Genomic DNA, 24825 nt, shown 5'->3' with positions numbered 1-24825 from the left:
CCCCCCTTTGCAGGGATGGTTGGACTTTCCGAGTCTGGTAATGGGCCGTCAGAGGTTTGGAGCTGTTGGGACTTTCAATTTTGGAGGGAATTTGAAATATGTTTTTAAACATCACATGGAGCATAGTCTGGACTGTGAGAAAAGGGCTGATTTGCTGAAAAGGGTCAAAAACACTATTAAGCTGGAGTTCCCGCGAGTGAAAGGAAAATATGAAGAAGGGAAGGGACATGGAAGAGTTTTGAAGGCCTCGGATATAAGAGCACCAGGTTAATGTGCCAGACTAATGGGACAAAAAAAAAAAAAAGACTGACAATCCCGGGACCGGGGGGAGGGGACGCTGGAAGAAGATTGGATTGCTTTTATTTTATTGTATTTTTTATATTATTAGTACTAGAAATGTTTTATGAATGTTGGGAAAATGTTGAAATGAAACTACTTGGCTCTTGTAAAAATGTTTAAAGAATTTGGCAAAAAGGTAATGTTTATGAGAAGTTGGTAAAAAAGATTTAAGTTTTAAGCTCTAAGGTCGTTTTTATAAGACAAGATGATAATAGAGTAAGGTAACGTAATGATAAAATATTATGAATTATGGAAAGGATTTGCTGTGACAATTATTAATCAAGATACAAGAGATGGGAGGAGGAGGAGGTCATGGAAAGAAGGTAATGGAAATTGGAGAATTTGAAAGTGAGGGTTTTATTTTTTATTTTTATTTTTATACTTCTGTTTTTTTCTCTTTTTTGTAATTTTGTCTTTTTTCTGTGTAATTTTTAAAAAAATTTGTGTTTCAATAAATATCATTTTAAAAAAATATTGTTAGGAGGCAGTGAATTGATGAAAAGAAGATCAAAGAAAGTGGCAGACATGTATGCTCATTGTGATCAGAGTTCACTGGTGTCCACTCAACCTGTGGGAACCTTGAATGCCATGCAGAATGCTGAGCTACCTGGAGGGGACCAGCCCACCAAGGAACCAAGTAAAGACTTGGATCAAAATTGTCATATATATATTTTGAAATTTCAAACCCTCATAACGCAAAAACATGATGAGATAAAGAATTAAAAAATTATATTTAAACTTAGTTTTGATCATTCAACAAGTGTACAAAATATTAAGAAAATTGGATGACATGAGGTAAAAGAGTTGGATCACTTGATATGGAATGACCCCTTATTAAAAAAAATATGTGTTAATCAATGCTCTATTTAAAATTATTATCCAAGCATGCTTTATGTGCCTTGCCTTGCTTCTATATTCCCAGCAGCTTTTAGCTATGATATGCCATTAGTCTGATGATCCCATATCACTGAGTCCCCAGTCCATCTGCAATTTCCTTGGGTGGGTGACACTACCAGCCCCAAGTATATTATCCAAACCTATAAGTAAGAAACCCCTTCCCAGAGGGGTGAGCCTTGAGCATCACCCCCACACAACCTCTTGGCATAGTTGTGATCCATTTGTGGTTTCTCAGCATTTACTTCTTGATCTTTACTTTGGTCACCCTCTTTAGCTTTGAACTAGGATTCCTAAAAGGGAACATACAAGATGCCCATGTATTGGGCCCTTCAAAACTCTTCATCTGTTACAAGGCAGATGTGATCACCAAGAGGTGAGCGGGAGATGAGAAAAACAGTTGTCTTTGGGAAGGATGGGCTGCATGCTCAAGTTACAAGAAAGGAGATTCCAACTAAACATCTAAATGGACTCCCTTGAGAGGTTATGGACTCTTCTTCCTTGGAGGTTTTTGATTGAAAGCCCTGCAATGCAGGGGGGTTGGACTAGATGACCCTTGGGATCCCATCCAGCTCTACAATTCTATCATTCTAGCTCTGAGAGCCTTCTGGAGGTGCCCTCACTGAGAGAAGTGAGGTTACAGGGAACCAGGCAGAGGGCCTTCTTGATAGTGGCGCCCGCCCTGTGAAATGCCCTCCCATCAGATGTCAAGGAAATAAACTACCTGCCTTTTAGAAGGCATCTGAAGGCCTTCTAAAGGCATGTTTGATGTCAGATTGGCAACTTGGAAGCTACCCAGAGTGGCCGAGGAAATAGATAGATGATAGATAGATAGATAGATAGATAGATAGATAGATAGATAGATAGATGATAGATATAGAAAGATGATAGATAGATAGATAGATAGATAGATGACGGATACAGTGGTGCCCCGCAAGATGAATGCCTCGCAAGACGGAAAACTCGCTAGACGAAAGAGTTTTCCGTTTTGGAGGTGCTTCGCAAAACGAATTTCCTATGGGCTTGCTTCGCAAGACGACAATGTCTTGCGAGTTCCTGCTGGTTTTCCCCCCTCCCCCCTTTTTCTAAGCCGCTAAGCCGCTTATCAGCTGATCCAATCAGCAGATAAGCCACTAAAAGCCGCTAAAAGCCGCTAAAAGCCGCTAATCCGCTAATCCGCTAATCCTTCAATGGGCTTGCTTCGCAAGACGAAAAAACTGCTAGACGAAGAGAATCACAGAACGGATTCTTTTCGTCTTGCGAGGCACCACTGTAGATAGATGATAGATAGATAGATAGATAGATAGATAGATAGATAGATAGATAGATATAGATATAGATAAATAGATAAATGATAGATGATAGATGATAGATGATAGATAGATAGATGATGGTAGATGGAGAAATAGACAGACAAATGATATATATTATTATATATGAGACTTTCAAAAGACAACTTGATTCTTTTCTCCTGATCAAGTGTTTGGGAGGGAACAAAAACTAGTGCTTTTAGAGGGGGATTTCAGGCAGCCCTCCACCACTCTTGTTTGAGCCCCCTGTTTCCAACAGCAAAAGGCTTTCAAACAGTGGTACAAAGTCCAGCATCTGGGACTTCAAAGCACAACATCCCCTTATGCCATAGTGATGTCAAGTGATTGATAGGTGGGCACCAGGGGGTGGGGAGATAACAACTGTTTCCCTACTCCTGCAGTAGACCTTAGTGCAACCTGAAATCTGATTTGTACCTAGCACAATCTAATTAAATTCACCGGGCAGTTCTATGGATTCCCACTCAGAAGTAATCCCTGTACTCAAATATTATTATGCAGCCTAAATCTACAGATCATCTCCACATGAAAACTCTTACAAACTACTGACAGTGCAACTTTCCCATCGTGCCCAGATTTCTCTTACCACCTCACATTCTTGCTATTTTGTTTAACATCTGCAGCAAAAAAAGATGAGAATCTGAAAATCAAAAGAAGGAGTGAGACGAAGTTTGAAGAACCCCAGCAAAGGTTCTAGAGAACCTACTACCGTGGTACCTCGGGTTAAGAACTTAATTCGTTCTGGAGGTCCGTTCTTAACCTGAAACTATTCTTAACCTGAAGCACCACTTTAGCTAATGGGGCCTCCTGCTGCTGCCGTGCTGCTGGAACACGATTTCTGTTCTCATCCTGAAGCAAAGTTCTTAACCCGAGGTACTATTTCTGGGTTAGCGGAGTCTGTAACCTGAAGCATCTGTAACCTGAAGCATATGTAACCCGAGGTACCACTGCAACTACTTCATTTTAGTGAATGTGCATGGCCATTGCCAGCAAAAGAATTTCAAAGGGACATAGGAATGTATAACTATCAAACTATCAAAATTTAAATGCTATCACTTGTAGTTTGAGGTGAGACATAAGATTTTTAGAACAGTATATGGGTTAATTGGCTTGTCAATGCCAAAATGTCTGTGCCATTGTTATGTACTGAGTTGAATAGGATCCAAAATGCAGCAGTCTGATTGGTCCTAGAACAATAGGATCCCAAATGCAGCAATATGACTGGTCCGCAGGAGCCACCCAATCCAGCTCCAGGTGGAAGTGAATCCACAACCTGATTGGTCTACAGGAGAATCCTGGAATTAGCCAATCACGTGCAGCCCATTGTGTAAATAATGTATATAAAGCAGATATTTTGGAGGGACATTCATTCCTCCTCACCACTATGAGCTGAATAAAAAGCATGAAATCCACTCTCGACTCCCAGTATATTTCAGCCATCAAGAACTGTTTTGTGAATTACAAGTGTATAATTACCACAGCTTGTCCTTTTCTGCATTTCATTTCCTCCTGACCTTATTTCCTCCTGCAACTGTTTCTCCCAGGATAACCTTTCAGGCATGTTCATACTGAAGTCCACAAAAACGTATGGCATAATAAATTGGTTAGTCTTTCAGGTGCTCCAAAACTTGCCCTACAGTTACTTGCTTTGGGGTTTTTCTATGCTTGTCTCCAATATTTGCACACTTATTAAATGGGCAAAACTCATATCACCTGCCATGAGTGAAAACACGAGAAAAGTGTTCTCTGCTTAGCATGAAATACACGCAGTTCCAGTTTTGACCATTCTGTGTCGCTGTTGCTCAGCGCTGCTGAGGATGTGCAAAGAATCTGCAGGGAAACAGATCAGGCAGTGGGGAAATGGCGACTGAGCTTGCTATTCAGATGCTGTCTGATTTCCAGCCCTTTCACAGTAAAGGAATTTGACATTCCTCCTCAGTAAGGAAAGGGACCAGAAGAAGAACGTTCCTGCAAGGAAAGGTAGGGGCTTCCTTTCTTTGCCTTTGTGTAGTTCATTTTCTCTCTGATTTCTATTTTAGGTCCCAAAAATCTGGGAGGATGGGCTGCCTGGACTCCTGCTTTCTTCACAATGAAACATGCAAATGGTTTGGTGCCATCACACAAGATTATTTCAAGACATGTAAGTGATGGATATAATAAAAATACAAGCATTTACTGGAAAAGAAATAAAAGTACTGAAGAAAACATTTCTTGGCATATTTAGTGAAACTGTTGATTGCAGACTCTATTGGACAAATCTGCAGTTTGTGTTTGGATAGCCATGTGGAGAAACATGTTTTTGTGTGTATACAAAAAGCACACAGAATGAAGACTTTATCAAGAACCATTTGCAATTTTGACCATGGCACAGAGGTGGATAAACATGGAAGCACAGTGGTAAGATAAGAATGGGAGGAGAAGCAAGTAAACCAATAAATGAAACTACAGTGGAAAAAACTGGCATTATATTGTTGTCTTAATGTATTGTATCCAAAGTGGGGATATCCAAAGCCATAGGAAGGGAGAATCACCTGATAGGAAGCAGATGACACAATGTAAATGAAAAGCATAAGAAAATCCTAGAAGGCCGTGTCAGAATGGGTGCCTGCAGCTCTAAGAATTTGATAGATAGCTTAAAAGTTGTGAAGGAATGCCCACATTTTGCAATTTCTTCACTGGACATTCAGAAATCAAATGAACTTATTCTGGTAAGGAAAGAAGAACCTTTCCTCTGGTAAGGAAAGAAGAAGCACAAACCACATCACAGTTATATCAGCATACAGTACTTGTGAGTGAAAATTGTTGTTGTTGTTTAGTCATTTAGTTGTGTCCGACTCTTCATGACCCCATGGACCAGAGCACGCCAGGCACTCCTGTCTTCCACTGCCTCCCGCAGTGAAAATATAGAAGCTTAAATTTTCCGGCAGCAGCTGAGCAGAGGCTAGGAACTAAATTCTGGTGTGCTTTGGGAAATGACCGACATAGCACCTACCCCAATTTATTGGAAATTTTTCACCTCCACTGTGCCTCTGAATATCACTAAATCTCATTGTTTAGGAATCAAAGTGTTTAGCCCCAAAGAATGCATATCAAGTTGTTCCAAGGACCTTTGATATCCAGCCCAAACTTCAGACTCTATCTGAAGAAGTGTGCATGCACACGAAAGCTCATACCAAGAACAAACTTAGTTGGTCTCTAAGATGCTACTGGACAATTTATATATATATATTTCTACTGCGTCAGACCAACACAGCTACCTGCCTGAATTCAGACTCTAGGGTTATCATGTTTCCTTTGATGACATGTGAACACTTCTGTTTGTGGGTCCAGAAAATACATGAATAAAAGGATCTAACATCAGCAAAAGAGACAGTTTTATGACCAGCTGATGATGAACACACTCGGATTTCCACAAAATGGCCCGGTGTCCTGGCTAAGCCAAAAAAGGAGACAACATATAGTCATCTGTTAGGCAACACAGCTATGTACAAAGATGTGAAGTCCAGATAGAGGGGTTATTTTTTCAAGGATTATGATACATTTTCATGTCAATGTGAGCAGAGACACTGTTAGCAACACACTACCCTTTTTCTGATTGCATAGGAGATGTGTTGTGTTCAGACACTACAAATTAATTATGTTTTGTCTGCTCTCTCACTCATTCCTTTACAGTTAAGAGATCAAACGTATTACATTAAAAGCATCTGTATGGCGCTGAATTAGTGATCAAGGTTCAAGAGACAACAGAGGGACAAAATCACAATGTGTTTGCAAATCAATGGAGCACCTGGCTTCTACAACTGGCTTTGCGCTGGTAGGCAACAAAAGGGGACAAACACCTAAGACCCTGTATGGAAGTCCTCCCTGAAAGAGGCACCTGTGAACTTGCAGCTTTATGAAAGGTTCTTCTTACTTGCCCGACTTGCTCTCCTTACTTATTTGATGATAAGGTGCCATGCTGACAATCAGTGGCAACTGACTATGAAGCTGCCTGAAGCATGAAATTGACCAGCAACCCTGCAGGAGAAAGCCCATGTTCTAAAGGTCCTGCCCTGAAATTTAATAAAGCTCAGAAAAGAGCAGTAGATGTTTGTTAAATAATATTTGATTAATAATTTTGACACCATTCTCTACCAGCGCATTCAACTAAGGATATCCTGGACTAGACTTTGCATGCCTTAATTCATAATGAGAAGCAAAATCTTTGAACTCCTGACAACAAAATTTTGGCTCACGATCTGACATAACCACCGGTGGAATACCATGTCTTGTAAAAACAACTTTCAATTTGCTTATGACAAGTTTTGCACTTAGATTGTTTAGTTCAGATCTCTGGATAATGTGAATAATGGTCAAGAACAAGTAAATATTGATGCCCCTCCTATTCAAACAAATCCATTCTCACTCTTGATCATGGTGCTAAAAAAAATCCATATTAATAATAATAGGCTGTTTTATTTTATTCTGATATTTGAAGCATACCTCACAATCTTTTACAGAAGCTTCTATATCATGATTTAGGTCAGACCATCTCCCTGCAAATATGCCACATTGTTAAGGAATCCCTTCCAAAACTGCAAGTCAACCTTTTTGCTCTGAAATCTGAAACATTCCAAATGTTTCTCCATCTTGCTAATATTTTGATCTCCCACCATATTAAGAAAAACAGCAATTTTCTGTATATCTGGTTTTTCATCTGACTGCATAGCCGACAATAAAATCTGAAACTCTTGTTTAAATATCTTCCTTTCCTGTGCTGCCTCAAGTGTGAGCAGTAAAGGACATGGAGCTCCCAAATATTCCATCATACCTTCACATAAAATATTTCACTCAATGTACCATGTTTATTGTCTTCTATTATTGCTTATTGTCTTCTATATGAAGATTGAAACTCAATGTAGTAGTTGGAACAAATCTTAATAAGCAAGCACAACATCATTCACCAACTGAATTAAACCTTATCTAACTTATAAAGCTAACAAACAGACTTGAGAATCTATTCACTTTGAACATACAATGACATTTCATCACAATGAGAGGGGAGAATTCCATCCAAATTTGAAATGACTGGCTGGAGATAAAATGGCACTCAGGTCATAGTCAGGGTCTGTCAGATGGCTCTTCAGAACAAGTCAATCTGTGTGAAGAGAAGAAGAAGAAGCAGAGCTGGAAGTTGAAATGTTGTATGATGCAAAAAGTTGTATCATTTTTGTTGTTGTTCCTTCGTGGAGGCCACAGTGGCTGTGAACAGTTTGTGCCAGCAACAGTCCTCTCAATAATTTGTGAATGTTTGGGGACATCACAGTGTCTCAACAAATATATTGATGGGGAGTGGGGGGGCTTGAGAATGAGAGGTTACAGCCTTTTTATATATCAGTTAAGGGTTAAGAATACAACCATAAAATAGAAGCTGTTACATGAGATCTTTCTATGTGAGTTGGTACGTGGTAATGTTTCGGGAGCTACATTGCAGTTCAAACACAAGGTGGTGCTCTTGCACAACATAGATTATATAGTAGTGAGTAACTGCTCTCCCGGAGCCATAAATGCAAAGGAAGCATACAAAGAGAAAGGAAACTGATCTTCATTTCAGGCAAATCTTCCAAAAGGCCACAGTCCATTAAAAATATAGCAAAAGAAATGAATAATTGTATTGGGGATATATAACAGACAACGTCGAAAGAACCACCTTGCATCATATATCTGACTGGAAGTAAGGCTGGGAGAATGGAAATGCCCCTCAAGATCAGGCAAGTTGTGTCTCCTTTATTATGTCTTTGCATGTTTGTAGCAATGTGTGAGTCCTTCCTCTACTCAGTGCCAGAGGAAAAGAAAAGTGGATTTCTGGTGGCAAATGTGCTAAAAGATTTGAGAGTGGATTCAAAGGAGCTGTCTACTCGGAGAGCCCGGCTGGTTTCTAAGAGCTCCAAGCAGTATTTCCAGCTGGATCCTCATTCTGGGAATCTGATATTAAAGGACAAAATAGATCGAGAGTCCCTGTGTGGTCAGAATGATCCTTGTGTTCTACTCTCTGAAATTGTGCTGGAGAATCCATTGCAGCTACACAGAATTGAAGTTGAAATAGAAGATGTGAATGATAATTCCCCCCAATTCTTTAAAAACCAGTTTATTTTTAAAATACCTGAGCAGACTCCTGTGGATATCAGATTCCCTTTGGAGAGAGCAGAAGACCCAGACAAAGGAAAAAATACAGTTCAGAACTACACCCTTAGTCCTAATGAGCATTTTAGACTTGATGTGCAAAGTCACAGTGATGGTAGCAAACATGCGGAATTGGTATTGGAGAAACCGTTGGACCGTGAGGAGGATCCACAGATTGCCCTGATTCTGTCAGCTGTTGATGGAGGAATCCCAAAAAGAACTGGAACAGTGCAAATTATTATTGATGTTATGGATGCTAATGATAATTTCCCTCAATTTGAACAATCTGTGTACAAAGTAAAACTAATGGAAAACAGCCCACTGAATACACTGGTTGTAAAAGTTGAAGCAAGCGACAAAGATTTTGGTTCCTATGCAACTATTGCTTATTCCTTCAGCCAGGTGGGGCAAATGGCATTAAGATCATTCACTTTAAACACACTTAATGGAGAACTTAGTGTTTCAGGGACAATTGATTATGAAGAAAACAGCAATTATGAGCTGCGCATCAGAGCTATGGATGGAGGGGGACTTTCTGCTTACTGCAAAGTCATTGTAGACATTGAAGATGAGAATGACAATGCCCCAGAGATTACCATAACATCCATCAAAAGTATCTTATCTGAGGACTCTTCCCCAGACACAGTGGTGGCCCTTTTCAGTGTCACCGATGTGGACTCTGGGGACAATGGCAGAACTGCCTGCACCACTGAAGTCAACCTGCCATTTGTGCTCAAACCCACGGAGAACAACTATTACCAGCTGGTGACCCAACAATCACTGGACAGAGAACAAGCCTCTGAATATAACATCACCATCACAGCCACTGACAAAGGCTCTCCCAGACTCACTTCCACAAGAATACTTCATGTTGATGTGTCAGATGTCAATGACAACCCTCCAGTGTTTGAAAAGCCATCCTATCAAATGCAGTTAAGAGAAAACAATATTCCTGGTCTTCTGATCAATTCGGTCCATGCTGTTGATCTGGACACAGCGCAGAATGCCAAAGTGACCTACTCGCTTTTGCCTGGGAAGGTCAATGATGGCCCCACATCCTCTTACATCTCCATTAACTCTGAAACGGGGAACCTGTATGCCATTCGGTCTCTGGATTATGAGGAAGTAAAAGATTTCCAGGTGACGGTGAGGGCTGTGGATTCAGGTTCCCCTCCACTGAGCTCCGAAGTTCCCATCCGCGTTCAGGTCGTGGATGAAAATGACAATGCCCCCTTCATCCTCTACCCTCTCCAGAATGGCACTTCCCCCTTGAATGACCTGGTTCCCCGAGGGGCAGAGACTGGCTACCTGGTCACCAAGGTGGTGACTGTGGACAGGGATTCTGGCCAGAACTCTTGGCTTTCCTACCAGCTGCTGAAGGCCACAGAACCGGGTCTGTTCACGGTGGGGGCCCAGAATGGAGAAGTGACCACCCTGAGGCCGGTCAGCAACCGAGACAGCTTCAAGCAGAATCTGATTGTGGTGGTCCGAGACAACGGCCATCCTCCCCAGTCCACCTCTGCCACGCTCAGAATCCTCCTAGTGGACGGCTTCTCTGACCCTTATCTGAAAAGTGTGGCTCTCCCAAAGGAGGAAACAGCGGAGGAGGAAGACCCCAGTCTGACGATGTATTTGATCATCTGCTTGGCTGCCATCTCAAGCATCTTTCTCATTTCTGTAGTGGCCTTTGTTGTAATCAAGTTGCAGAAACGTGAAAAGTTCATAGGAACCTACAACTCTGCAGCCAATTTCCCGTGGGACCTGATTCCCAGGAGAACTCTGCGGATTCTGGCGCTGGATCTCTATCCCAGGCTTACAACTATGAGGTGTGCTTAGCTGGTGGGTCTCTGAACAGCGAGTTCCGGTTTCTCAGGCCCCTATTTCCTGTTTTCTCTGTGGAACCCAACACCCAGCTGAATATGAGGAATTCAAATAACTCTCAAGAGCTCCCCAGTCAAGTAGAGGAATGTAAAGATAATATCCAGGTAAGAAAAGTATTTTAATACTTTTCATATAGTTATGTTCAGTTTATCTATTATTTGCTCCCAGCAAGTCTCTGATTTCTAAGCCTCAATGCAATGAATTCTGAGAAGTCTGGAAATGATCAGTGGCTTGTCCATTGCATGCAGTCATGCTCCTTTTAAGTATAATAGAAAAGGACACCAGAGTGAACAACAGAAACATCTACTCTGAGGAGATACAGTTTCCTCTTTATTAAAAGTCACTAGGGATGGATGAATAATTCAATTTTTGTTGCTTCACTTTCTCATTTTTCCAATTTTACGTTCAGGTCACCATATTTCCACAAACTTTTTTGGGGCAGAGAGTTAAGACCTCACAAAAATTCGGCAGCATTTTAGTGACATTTCTCTCAATATACATACATACAGGTTTTTTTGCAAGCAATTTCCCTAATATAGTGTCTTTTTGTATGTTATTTTTACATTATGCATGCTTTCCTCTAATATGCCCATTTCTCTAGAAATTGGTTGGATAATTGCATTATAGAATTCAGAGAAATATGATTTTTGAAGGGCAGCTCTGTTTTGCTTCATTTTTATTTTTTTTGCAACAGTGATTTAGGTTGGTTCATATTAGAATATGAAAGAAAATAAATTTCTCCCACTTCCCTAATAGTCACTGTCAATAACTATTATGAACTTGTGAACCACAGTCCTTTGGACAGAACGATACTCATTGAGGGCATGACCACTGATGATGTTCTATGGTTCAGTTCAATAATAATGACTTATGGTCAAGTCTTAAGAGAACAAGACTATTCTCCAGTGTTTGAGAGATCATTGTAAAAGTGTGGGGAAATTAATACTCTAGGCATGATGATCAAGGGATTTTATATTTATTTTCAATTCTGTCTTCTATTGTTTTTAAAGTTACTGTACAACTGGCTCAAATTATTTTTCTGGATGTTTCAGAATTAGCACAATGTCATCTGCATACAAACTTATTTTTAAGTGGTTTGCTAATACTGTCAATCCTTTATTTATGTGATCCAGTCTAATAGCTTTGCCCATAAGTTCCACAGATAATTAAATAGTAACATCGATAATTGGCATTCCTGTCTAGTGCATCTATTTACGTAATTTAAATGTTTCTGATTGTACTTTGTCTATTTTGAAGCAGTAGGGTTTGAAAACATCATAATCCTGGAGATTAAAGTAGTGTCCATTTACATTTTGTGCAGCTCCCAGAATAGATCACTCTATTTTATCAAATGCTTTATCTGTATGTATTGTTTCCTTATTCTGAAAAGAATGTTAAGTAGTTACTTGACCCAAGTTGATAACTTACAAACCTATGAGCACTATACTAAATTAAGTGGGGGGGGGGGGTTAGTAGCATCAAGTCTTTGTAATATTGTTTGTCCTTTTATGTTGTTGCACCACATCTTTAATCTGTGTTATTAACTCATTAATGGTTTTTTTTCTTTTTCGAAATATGCAGCTTTTTGTTTGATTTCTCTTGTAGTGACTGTTTTGAAGACCTCCCAATTTGTTACAGGACAGGTTTCTGGGGAATTATTAAAATATGCTTCAATTATCAGTTTTATTGTCAGAACAAACTCTGAATTAAACATTAACATATTGTCTAGGTGCCCTTCAGTGGTATATCTTCCAAACTTTCAAATGCTTGTAACAACAACAACAGCAACAGCAAAATAAATGTTTCGTCCTGTATTTGCTTACATCACTTTCTGAGTTAACCACGCGGATGTAAAAAATAAATAAATTATTGAGTGATTTCATAAAATGTGTAATCTTTCTCCTTTGGTTGAAACTGCCACGAGGTTTGTACCAGAAAAACTTGTGTAATTTTTTTTTTTTAAGGGTTGGAATTACTCCTTAAAAAAAGGAGTATTATTTTGTCCTGTCCAATTTTAAAAATTTGATTCAAATAAACCCTCCACCAAGTATAATTTCTTTGTCTAGGCTGGAAACAATTATGGCATTAATTTTGTGAATGCTTTTTGATTTTCATTTGACGCATAGATATGCCCAATCATTATTGGCTTTCCACCCACTAAACCAGTGCCAAATATTTGTGCTGCATCTTTCATTGATTATACATTTTTTAAAAAGAATAATGGATGGTTTTAATTCAAGATTGCAACCCACTTTTCATCATAACAGGATGAAAAAATATTATCCAGATTTTGAAGCATTGAAGTGTATTTCTTCATCTTTTAATATAATTTACAGCAAAGGGGTTATCATAGTTTTTTCTTTATTTAGTGGTTTAGCAAATTTCAGATGTCTTCTGAATGATTTCAACTCTAATGTTCAATGAAATAATCTTTACTTTAGTCATCTTTAAAGTTAAAGTAAAAAGGGTGAAATGAGGTTTGGGGGGAGAGGAAAAGGGAAAGATAAAGGCAATGCATGTTAAAATGTTGACAGAAGAGATTTTTATGTGGAAATTTTGGGTTTATTCCAAAGGTGTCTTCAATGCTGACAGCACATCAAGCTGTAGAAAATCTTTTGAGGTTTCTTCCTTACACACCTGATTTCTCCTTCTAATTATTATATTCTACCCATTATATTACTTATATCCTCTTTATGTTCATGATATTCAGTTTAATTTCCAGGAAATGTGTTTTATGTTGATTCCCTTCCCCTGTTTTTAAGATTGCAAGTTTGTAATTGTAAACTGCAGTTTTCAAAGTTGCATTTTGTTCACTTTAAATTTAGCCTGAACAGTTTATCTTGGTTAATAAATAATTGACAGTTTTGGTTACAGAAGGGGAAAAGACAGTTCATTCAAATGTTAGTCTTCTGGGTGTTGTCTAATTGGTTAATTGATTAGTTGTATAGACAGAAAAGAGTGACAAATTTGGGGAGAGGTCTTTAGCAAGTTCTTCACAGCAGGTTAAGTACTTAAAAAGTCATTCATTGGCTTGTATAGGCAAAAAGAGTACCCAGACATTGATACTGCAAGAAATGAATTTGGAAAGGAGTCAAAATCAATGTTAGTCAATAGAATAGGCCAGATCCCTATCGCCCCATCCTTGAAGGGCCAAATTTGACATGTGGCTGGGGCCACCCATCTGTCAATCACCTGTCACCATCTGTCATCAGGGGGCTGTTGGGACCCCAAAGCATACTTTGGGGCTGTTTGAAAGTCCTTACATAAACTGCTCTTCAGTTTTCATAGCTTTGAAGGGCTGTTTGCAAAAGTGCTTTCAAATAGCCCATGTTTTGCACTTCAAGTGTAGAGTTCTTTCCTCTGACTCTCCCACACTCTACAAATGTGACTACAAGTGTAGACTTGGCAGTCACACTTAACACACTGCGGAAATATGTGCAATGAAGCTTGACTTAGTGACTTTGCTGGTTTTTATATCAAGGAGCTGGATGTTCTTCGTTAGGAGAGTTTGTTTTCTGCCCAATTCTATTCCTCTGTCGCTGCAGGCACCATCTATGCAGGCACAAACAAACAAACAAACAAACAAACAAACAAGGAAGTGTGCAATAGAGGGAGTGAGTAAAGTATTTCCATTGCTCTCTTGAGTCTGATCAAGGCTGTCAATATATTGTTTTCTTTTACAAACACTTTAATGACATTGCTTCCAGTCAGGCAAGGGGGAAGAAGGACATGCCCCCTTCCAGATTGAACTCTGACCATTATTTCTTAAGGCAACAAATCACTTGTACTCGGCCATCTCTTTAGTTATTGAAAGGCCCAACCTCCCAGGGAATCTGCAAGCTTAAGATTGTCCAACCAGGTCATCATCTTCTGCAGAATCCTCTTACAACTATAAAATAATGGGGATGGAGGAAATCACAAAAACCAATTTAGTTCAACTCCAATTCTGTAACACTATTAAACAAACAAACAAACATACATACATACATACATACATACATATGCAAGAGACATTTCTGACCTTCAAGGGGCTATTTATTGTTGTAACATCTTTCTGTGAATGTGATTCTAGCTTTCTGGAACCATTAATTATATATATTTTACCAGCCATTTGAATAACACTGTAAAAGGAAATCTGGTTTTGAGACCTGAGGAGGACTAGTGATGACTACATCTAGATTTCTTTGGTGGAAAAACACCCCCCACCCATCTTTTTTTTATCAATATGTATTGTACTAATATTGCTGCCTCTACTATGGATATTATGCAAGAATGCTGTGGTCCAATTTGGATTTCATATATTTCAGTTGTGTTTTTTTTTTGTTTTGTTTTAAACATATATTCTATTTATATAAGTTGAGCAGAATTTTTTTTTTAACCCACAGAATTAGATCTATGAGGCTGGCAGTGTCTTTGATTCCACCTCCCATCCTTTAATAAGATACTGAATCACTTGAGAAGCTGACTTTGATATTAAGGACAGTTTCAAAACATATTTGTAAACTGGTATGTAAGACAGGTGCTCAGATGGAAGGGGAGCAAAAAATTCCACTAGGTTAACGTTATTCTATCTCTTCTCCCCACCCACCACGGACCTTATGTTAGTTCAGAATTTATAAAATATTATTTTGGAAAATATTATGATGTTTAATCCACATAGCTAACAGAAAAACACCTTAATCATTTTAGGTTTTAAGTTGTCTGCCAGTATAAGTCTAAATCTACCACTTTTGTAGTAATCAGAGTGTATTTAAATACTTTATTCTTTGTATCCAGATTGTGGGACATTTTGAAAAGTGAATGCAAGGCACTCTGTCAGTCGGTCCCAGCTGTCTTCATGTGGGTGATATATATATGTGTGTGTGTGTGTGTGTGTGTGTGTGTGTGTGTTATATAGGATATATATAATTATATAATGATATAGGTTAATAGACTACACGTTAGAAAACCTAAGGATTTCTAGATCTCCTAAAAGATCTGTGTAGGTTGGCAAGTGGTAACATCAATGGAGTTGTATCACAATTCCAACGCAAGGTGGTGCTATTACACAACACAGACCATATTATCAGAGAGCAAGTGCTCTCCCAAAGAGCTGCAGCCATTAGACAGGGCAATCTTAAATAGAAAGGACATATGCTCATTACAATCCAAAGGAACAGACCTCTGCATCTGTTTCAAAACAGCTAAGGACGGATTGGCCTTGCAGGTGTGTAACTCATGAAAGGAAATTCTGGATAGATACTTCTTCTAATTTGAACAGACTGGAAGTGAAGCTGGAACAATGGAAATGCACAAAAGGCAAGTTTTGAGTTTTGTTCTTTATTTCTGCATGTGTATTGCAATGTGTGAAGCCATCCTTTATTCAGTGCCAGAGGAAAAGAAAAGTGGGTCTCTAGTAGCGAATGTGCTAAAAGATTTGAAAGTGGATGCAAAGGAGCTGTCTGCTCGGAGAGCCCGGCTGGTTTCTAAGAGCTCCAAGCAGTATTTCCAGCTGGATCCACATTCTGGGGATTTGATATTAAAGGACAAAATAGACCGAGAGTCTCTGTGTGGTCAGAATGATCCTTGTCTTCTACTCTCTGAAATTGTGCTTGAAAACCCATCACAGCTGCAGAGAATCAAAGTTCAGATACAAGATGTCAATGATAATACTCCTAAATTCTCAAAAATGAAATTCATTTTTGAAATACCTGAACAGGTACCAGTGAACACTCGATTCCCTTTGGAGAGAGCACAGGATTCAGATATAGGAGAAAATGCTGTACAAAATTACACACTTACTCCTAATGAACATTTTAGACTAGATGTCCAAAGGCACAGAGATGGAAGCAAATATATAGAACTGGTATTGGAGAAGCAGTTAGATCGTGAGGTAAACCCACAGATTACCATAATTCTTTCAGCTGTTGATGGAGGAATCCCAAGAAGAACTGGCACAGCACAAATAATCATTGATGTTCTGGATACTAATGATAATTTCCCTCAATTTGAACAATCTGTGTACAAAGTAAAACTAATGGAAAACAGCCCACTGAATACGCTGGTTGCAAAAGTTGAAGCAAGCGACAAAGATTATGGCTCCTATGCAACTATAACTTATTCCTTCAGTGAAGTGCCAGAAAATATGCTAAGATCATTCAACTTAAACAAAAACACTGGTGAAATTACCGTTTCAGGGACAATTGATTATGAAGAAAACACAAATTATGAGCTGCACGTCAGAGCTACGGATGGAGGAGGTCTTTCTGCTTACTGCAAAGTCATTGTGGATATTGAAGATGAGAATGACAATGCCCCAGAAGTAATAATCACATCTATCTACAGCCCATTGGCTGAGGACTCCCCCCCAGACACAGTGGTGGCCTTCTTCAGTGTCACAGATATGGACTCTGGAGACAGTGGCAGAACTGCCTGCACCACTGAAGTCAACCTGCCATTTGTGCTCAAACCCACGGAGAACAACTATTACCAGCTGGTAACCCAACAACCACTGGACAGAGAAAAAGCCTCTGAGTATAACATCACCATCACAGCCATTGACAGAGGCTCTCCCAGACTCACTTCCACAAGAATACTTCATGTTCAAATCTCAGATGTCAATGACAACCCTCCAGTGTTTGAAAAGCCATTCTATGAAATGCAGTTAAGAGAAAACAATATTCCTGGTCTTCTGATCAATTCGGTCCATGCTGTTGATCTGGACACAGCGCAGAATGCCAAAGTGACCTACTCGCTTTTGCCTGGGAAGGTCAATGATGGCCCCACATCCTCTTACATCTCCATCAACTCTGAAACGGGGAACCTGTATGCCATCCGGTCTCTGGACTATGAGGAAGTAAAAGATTTCCAGGTGACGGTGAGAGCTGTGGATTCAGGTTCCCCTCCACTGAGCTCAGAAGTTCCCATCCGCGTTCAGGTCGTGGATGAAAATGACAATGCCCCCTTCATCCTCTACCCTCTCCAGAATGGCACTTCCCCCTCGAATGACCTGGTTCCCCGAGGGGCAGAGACTGGCTACCTGGTCACCAAGGTGGTGGCTGTGGACAGGGATTCTGGCCAGAACTCTTGGCTTTCCTACCAGCTGCTGAAGGCCACAGAGCCGGGTCTGTTCACGGTGGGGGCCCAGAATGGAGAAGTGACCACCCTGAGGCCGGTCAGCAACCGAGACAGCTTCAAGCAGAATCTGATTGTGGTGGTCCGAGACAACGGCCATCCTCCCCAGTCCACCTCTGCCACGCTCAGAATCCTCCTAGTGGACGGCTTCTCTGACCCTTATCTGAAAAGTGTGGCTCTCCCAAAGGAGGAAACAGTGGAGGAGGAAGACCCCAGCCTGACGATGTATTTGATCATCTGCTTGGCTGCCATCTCAAGCATCTTTCTCATTTCTGTGGTGGCATTTATTGTAATCAAGTTGCAGAAACGTGAAAAGTTCACAGGAACCTACAACTCTGGAGTCAATTTCCCGGTGGGACCTGATTCCCAGGAGATCTCTGCGGATTCTGGCGCTGGATCTCTATCCCAGGCTTACAACTATGAGGTGTGCTTAGCTGGTGGGTCTCTGAACAGCGAGTTCAGGTTTCTCAGGCCCCTGTTTCCTGTTTTCTCTGTGGAGCCTCCTAACTCTCAGCTGAATCCAAGGAGTTCCAATGATTCTGAAGGTGTCCCCAGTCATGCAGGTGAAAGTCAACATGTGGTTCAGGTGAGAATATTGCTTTATTTAGCTTTCATATATTCAATTTTTAGATGTGTAATATTGGAAAAAATTACAAAGCTCTATTGGACTTATGACATGGTCATATCTTGCTTAAATATTATTCTCATAATACATTATCTCTTTGGGAGGCAGAGGTAATTAACCATAATCTGGAGGCATAATAACTGTTTGTTGCATCTACAGTATTTCAAGTAGGAGAAAGGAGCTTCAGAAAAGTGGATTTTGTTTTAGGTAATTGTAATTGCAGCTTTGTGACACTTAAACTACACTTCCTAGGATTATTTGTGGGAAAGCAATATGGTGTGTATGTGAGACTTTTGACTTTTAGCGAACATTGAATCAAAAGCATACTCCTAGTTATTATTTCTTTACACATCCACATGGTGGCAGTATGCTCAAACACATCATTTGGAACTCAGAATTTTATTTTCCAAGGAAACCTCTGCCACAAAAAGATAGCCAGTTTTTGTCTGTGATGAAGATATAAAAGCCTTCAGCACCAAATTCATTTCTACAGCAGCAGAGATTATCATTGGATGTCTGTCAGAAAGATCATTTTTGGCCAGATATTGAAGAGGCAGATTCTTGAGCCATGGGAGACAGCTACAGAAAGGAACAAGGTCTGTATTTTTTGCTTTTCCTTTGTCTTCCTGGAGCACTGAGTATATCACTTCACTATTCTGTGCCTGAAGAAAAGAAAAGGGGGTCTTTGGTGGCTAATTTGCTGGAGGATTTGAAGCTGGGAAAAGGGGAGCTCTCTGCTCGCAGAGCCCAGCTGGTTTCTAAGAACACTAAGCAATATTTTCGTCTTGATACTCGCTCTGGGGATCTTTTGATAAATGATAAAATAGATAGAGAAGCTTTGTGTGACCATATTAATCCATGCTTACTTCTGTCACAAATTGTACTGGAAAACCCATTAGATCTCTACAGCATTGTAGTCAAGGTAGAAGATGTGAATGATAATGTTCCAAAATTCTCGAAAAATGAATTTGATCTGAAAATTCCCGAGAATGTTCCTACAAATACACAATTCCCCTTGGAATCTGCCAAAGATGAGGACCTGGGGGAAAACAACATCCAAAACTACACTCTCAGTCCCAATGAACATTTCCGGCTCAGAGTAGAAAGCAACAAGGATGGAAGGATATATGTGGATCTTGTCCTGGAGAAGCCACTGGACAGGGAGAAGGACTCACACTTTGGACTGACCCTCACAGCTGTGGATGGAGGGGAACCACAGAGAACAGGGACAGTTCAAATAAATATTGATGTTATTGACATCAATGACAATTCCCCACAGTTTACTCATTCTGAATATAAACTAAGGTTAAAGGAAAACAGCCCACAGGGCACTCTGGTCTTCAAAGTGGAAGCTACAGATTTGGATTTTGGTTCAAATGCACAGATCACCTACTCATTCCACCGGGTGTCTGAAAAAATATACAATTTATTTCATTTAAATGAAATGACTGGGGAAATCACTATTTTAGGTCAAGTTGATTATGAAAAAGAAACCAGCTATGACATGAACATCAGGGCAACAGATGGAGGGGGTCTTTCAGGTCATTGCAAGGTCCTGGTAGAGATTGAGGATGTGAATGACAATGTCCCTGAAGTGTCTGTCATATCCATCACAGGCAGCATACAAGAAGATTCTCCCCTGGACACAGTAGTGGCCCTCTTCAGTGTCACAGATCAAGACTCTGGTGATAATGGCAGAACTGTGTGCTCTGTGGAGACAAACCTTCCCTTTGCCTTAAAACGCACAATGGATAACTATTACCAGCTTGTGGTCCAAAGTCTCTTGGACAGAGAGAAGGTCTCAGATTATAATATCACCATCACAGCCGTAGACCATGGCTCCCCCAGGCTCACTTCAACAAGAATTATTAACGTTGAGATCTCAGATGTCAACGACAACCCTCCAGTATTTGAAAAGTCTTCCTGTGAAATGCAGATACGGGAAAACAATATTCCAGGACTGCTCATTGGCTCAGTCCGTGCTGCTGATCTGGACACCGAGAAGAATGCCAAGGTCACCTACTCCCTTTTGCCTGGGAAGGTCACTGATGGCCTTGTGGCCTCTTACATCTCTGTCAACTCTGAAAGCGGAAATCTGTATGCCCTCCGATCTCTGGATTACGAGCAGATCAAAGATTTCAAAGTGACGGTGAGGGCTACAGATGGAGGGTCTCCTCCCCTCAGCTCAGAAGTTACTGTCCGAGTCGTAATCCTAGACGAAAATGACAACGCTCCCTTCTTCCTCTACCCTCTTCAGAACAGCACATCCCCCTGCAATGAGCTGGTGCCCAAGTCGGTGGAGGCCGGCTACCTGGTCACCAAGGTGGTGGCTGTGGATGGAGATTCTGGCCAGAACTCGTGGCTTTCCTATGAGCTGCTGAAGGCCACAGACCCTGGTCTTTTCAGCATAGGAGCCCAGAATGGGGAAGTGAGAACCAGGAGAGCCCTGAGCGAGCGAGACACCAGCAAGCAGAGACTCCTGATAGTGGTCAGGGACAACGGGCTCCCTCCCCAGAGCAGCACTGCCATGCTCCATGTCCTTCCCATGGGTGGCTTTTCGGATCCTTATATGAAGGCTGTGGAGGTCAGTAAAGAGGAGCACGAAGAAGATGGGACCTTGACCTTGTATTTGGTGATCTGCCTGGCTGCAGTCTCCTTTGTGTTCCTCGTTTGCATTGTTTCCTTTGCTGCCATCAAGATCTGCAGGAGGGATCCCAGGGAAAGTTTTATCGCTGCCCCTCCTCACTTCCCACCTGCCAGACCCGACATCCCAGAGAACTGTGGCGATTCTCAGAGCGGGTCTCTTTCCAGGAGTTACCACTACGATGTGTGCTTAACCGGTGGGTCCTTGAGCAGCGAGTTCAGATTCCTCAGGCCCCTCATTCCTGTTTTTTCTGTGGGGGAGCCAAACCTCAATGTGAACCAGACCCCTCCTTCTGCTTCCCAAGATATTCCTGACCAGGTGGGGAAAGAAGAATCAGGGAAAGAGGTGAGAAAGAAGCTTTTGGTTTGTTTGTTGGTTTTAAATATCACTCTCATTATACCAGAAATATCAAAACAGGTCATGATCACTTTGGGAATTCTTGTTGCTTGGTAATCTATCACATCTGATATTTGTTTCTGTCTCCTTATACTGCTCTATATTGTGTATCTGAAGAAGTGTGCATGCACACGAAAGCTCATACCAAGAACTAACTTAGTTGGTCTTTAAGGTGCTACTGGAAGGAATTTTTTTATTTTGCTCTATATTGGTTGCCTATACAGTGACTACAGAAAGAGGCTCAGTTTTCTCCTGGACTGCTTATTCCATATCTACTTTCTGCACCTCTGTCCTACTGCTCCTTTGTTGTCTCAGTTTCTTTCCCTGTTCTGTGGCATTCTTTGCTAACAGGAGAGCCCTGCTGTTTCCAAGTTCAGTGTGAGGTGGTTCCCCACAGCCCACTGTCCCTTTCATTCTTTGTCTCGATTTCTCATTGTCCCTTTTCTTCTTCCATCTATCATTTACTCAAACCCCTTTCCTCCAAGCCCATTTATATCTCCATCTTTATTCATTTTTGAGGTCCTGTCTGTTAGCTCCTTCACTGTGGGTCTCTGCACTAAAACTGGCTTGAGAGTCAGACTTCATGCAGAATCATAATTGTTGCATGTACACCGGCGTGTCACTCTCTCATAGAAGAAATTAATAAAGCATGGATGATGGTGATGTGCATATCTTTAAATGCTTATATGCATTTATTTACTTTTTTTGACCTTCTGTTCAGCTTGAAAGGCACCAAGAGTGACTTGTATGTAATCAGTACCCAAAACACAAAGGAGAGGGAAGTGAGGAGAAAGCAAACACAGGCATTAGTTTGAAAGACCACAACATGCTTTTAATGACCAGCTTGGGGGAGAGGAAAAAGGAGCCACATGGAGTTTGTGGAGTATTTTGGCTTTCTTCCTCTCCCGCAACTGCAGCCTGAAGGAGCAGGGTTCCCACATACATGTTAACAGGTGTTTTGAAATCCAGGTATATTATCTACATATTTTCTGCAGCAGTTACCGGTATTTCTGCTGCACATGTTTACTGTTTCTTGAAGAAATATGCTGTCCTATATTTTTCTGATTTTGGTAGTTCCGCCAGTCCTTACAACCAATGTGTGAGTTTCCTGTTATTCTCTATCTAAAATGACATTTGAGCACAGCACCCCCCACCAGATTAGTCACCAAAGCAAATGGCAGTTTATTGACTCAATAAGCAACCTTGTGAGCAGCAGAGAATCTCTCAAGGTAAAATTTCCTTTCCCTTGCAATAGCCTTGCTCTGCATCTGTATTTCAGGAGTGGCCAGACTCTTATTGAAATACTGCAGGACTAAATCCATATAGATGGTAATATTGCAGACGACCAACGGCTACCTGTTTCTACACCTTTTATATTACTTTGCTTCTTGAAGATAGCATTTATTGGTTGTTTCATTGCTGGGGCTCATCTGGACATCTGGGGACTTAAGGAAAGAAGTATCGCTTCACAGGGCCATTCACATATTCACTAGATGCTTTCACGACAACGTTTACTTTCTCAGGCTTAGACAGTAATCCTTAGGAGAGCCTTTTTCACCTCAAGGACTATATTTCCTTCTGGACCACCTTCCAAGAGCCACATGGCAGTGTTGGGAAGGGCCAGAAGCAAAAGTGGGTGGAGCAATAAATGTAAATTCTACCTTCCTCAAGTAGGCTAGCTTCTAAACACACTGAGACATTCCTCAACCCATGTAAGCAATTGTCAAGATCAGGATTCACAGGCTCACTCCAGTCAAGCAAAAGGACTTGAGTAACAAAGTTGGGCCAGGGAGGGGTGTGGCGTGGGGAGAGGGGTGTGGTCAGACAGAGGGGCTTGGAGGGCTGCATTTGGTACCTGTGTCTGAGGTTCCCCAAACCTCTGCTAGATAATAAGACTGGCCTCCATTGGAGAAGGAATCAAGAAATAAACTGCCTCCCTCTTTTCTTGGCGCAGCCTTCTTTTGGTTATGTTAGCATAAAAGTTCTCATTAACAGCTGTTAGGAAAACTGTATTCCAGATGGTTTCTATTGTGCTAATAATGCTCTGCTTGCAACTTAACTTGGCATATGCTGGAAAGCATCTAGCATCATATGGAACACTCTCAGGATGGATATACACTGATCTGAGAAAATGCAAAAAAACCCCCAACACAATGTAATATAGCTCTCAGCTCAGTTTCCCATTAATGATGGATTGCTGCTCTACAATGCCCTCTGGTGTCACATTTGTATAACGAATTTTTGACGTTATAACTGACCAGTGTAGATTAGTCCTCAGTCTACATATTGTTTAGTTAGAAAGGTATCTTAAAGTGGGCAACCATAAATCAGCAAAAAATATGATTAAACGTGACTGCACTTAAAGTACACTATACCAAAACCAACAGCAAAAGAAACTGGAGGAAAGCATTATGGATTTATTTAGACAACACAGCTGAAGGTAAAAACAAAACAAAAAGAAATAATTCAATTTGAATGGCATGGGGGGAGGGTGTTCCAGATGGTCAGTGCCAGAAGGCTCATTTCTGCAATATTGCAAGGCAGCAATGCAATGGCCATGGATTAGAAGAATAACAACCTAGAAACAAACCAGTAACCAGTACAGTTCATTAAGAGTAGGGAAGACATGTATAATAAATGGAAGGACGGGTAAACAAGGATGAACACAGGCAAGTAGCTCTGAATTCTATGGGCAGTTGTCAGGAAAGCTAATATTACGAAGGAGCTGAGGCTGGTGAGGAAGAAAAGGGGCTTTTCCAGGTAAGGATGGTGAAATGGTAACAGACGACAAAAAGAAGGCAGAACTGCTCATCTCCTGTTTTGCATTTATCTTCTCCCAAAGGGGAACTGTGTCCAACCCTACATAAGCAGCAGGACTGATGTCTGGGGTGCAGGACTGCAGTTCAAGATAGATTAGTAGCTGGTCAAGGATGACCTAGTTGTGTTAAATTAGTTCAAGTCTTCAGGGACAGATGAATTGCTGATAATTTTTCAGAAACCCTCTATCAACAGTGAGAAATTTTAGAGAGCAGGTGAGTTGTTACAGGCCTGGAGACAGGCAAATGTCACTCCAGTCTTAAAAAGGGGGGGGGGAGAGATCTGGGAAATTTGAGTCTATTCCATCTGACTTTGAGTCTAAGGAAAATATTAGACGATTACAAAGAAGTCATTTTGTAAGCATATTGAAAACAATGCAGTGATTAGTAGAAGAGAACATGGATTTGTTAAAAATAAATCCTGCCAGACTAATCTTATATCCATTTTTTGTGGATGCTCTGGATGCAATTTGCCTTGACTTCAGGAAAAAAATTAACAAAGTCCATGATCTTTTGGTTAGCAGGTTACATATATGCAAACTAGATGATCTGGTAGATTCATAGCTGGTTGGAAAACTGTAATCAAAGAGTGCTCATCAGTATTTCCGCATCAAATAAAAGTGTGGT

The 24825-nt window shown here is 40.7% G+C and overlaps 1 protein-coding gene across 1 annotated transcript; it reads left to right on the top strand.

Moving 5' to 3' along the window:
• Positions 1-8317: 8317 nt before the first annotated feature.
• On the top strand, positions 8318-21458 carry LOC310713861 (uncharacterized protein). Its single transcript, XM_083518424.1, is given in 4 exon segments — positions 8318-10476; positions 10479-10708; positions 15865-18280; positions 18909-21458. Coding segments are annotated over 4 exon segments (7311 nt in total). The 5' UTR covers positions 8318-8342; the 3' UTR covers positions 21440-21458.
• The last annotated feature ends 3367 nt before the right edge of the window (positions 21459-24825 follow it).

Source organism: Podarcis liolepis (genome assembly GCF_965112155.1).
Source record: "Podarcis liolepis genome assembly, chromosome: 8".
NCBI lineage: Eukaryota > Metazoa > Chordata > Lepidosauria > Squamata > Lacertidae > Podarcis > Podarcis liolepis.
The sequence above is the reverse complement of the archived record's forward strand: the minus strand, read 5'-3'. Positions and strand labels throughout refer to the sequence as shown.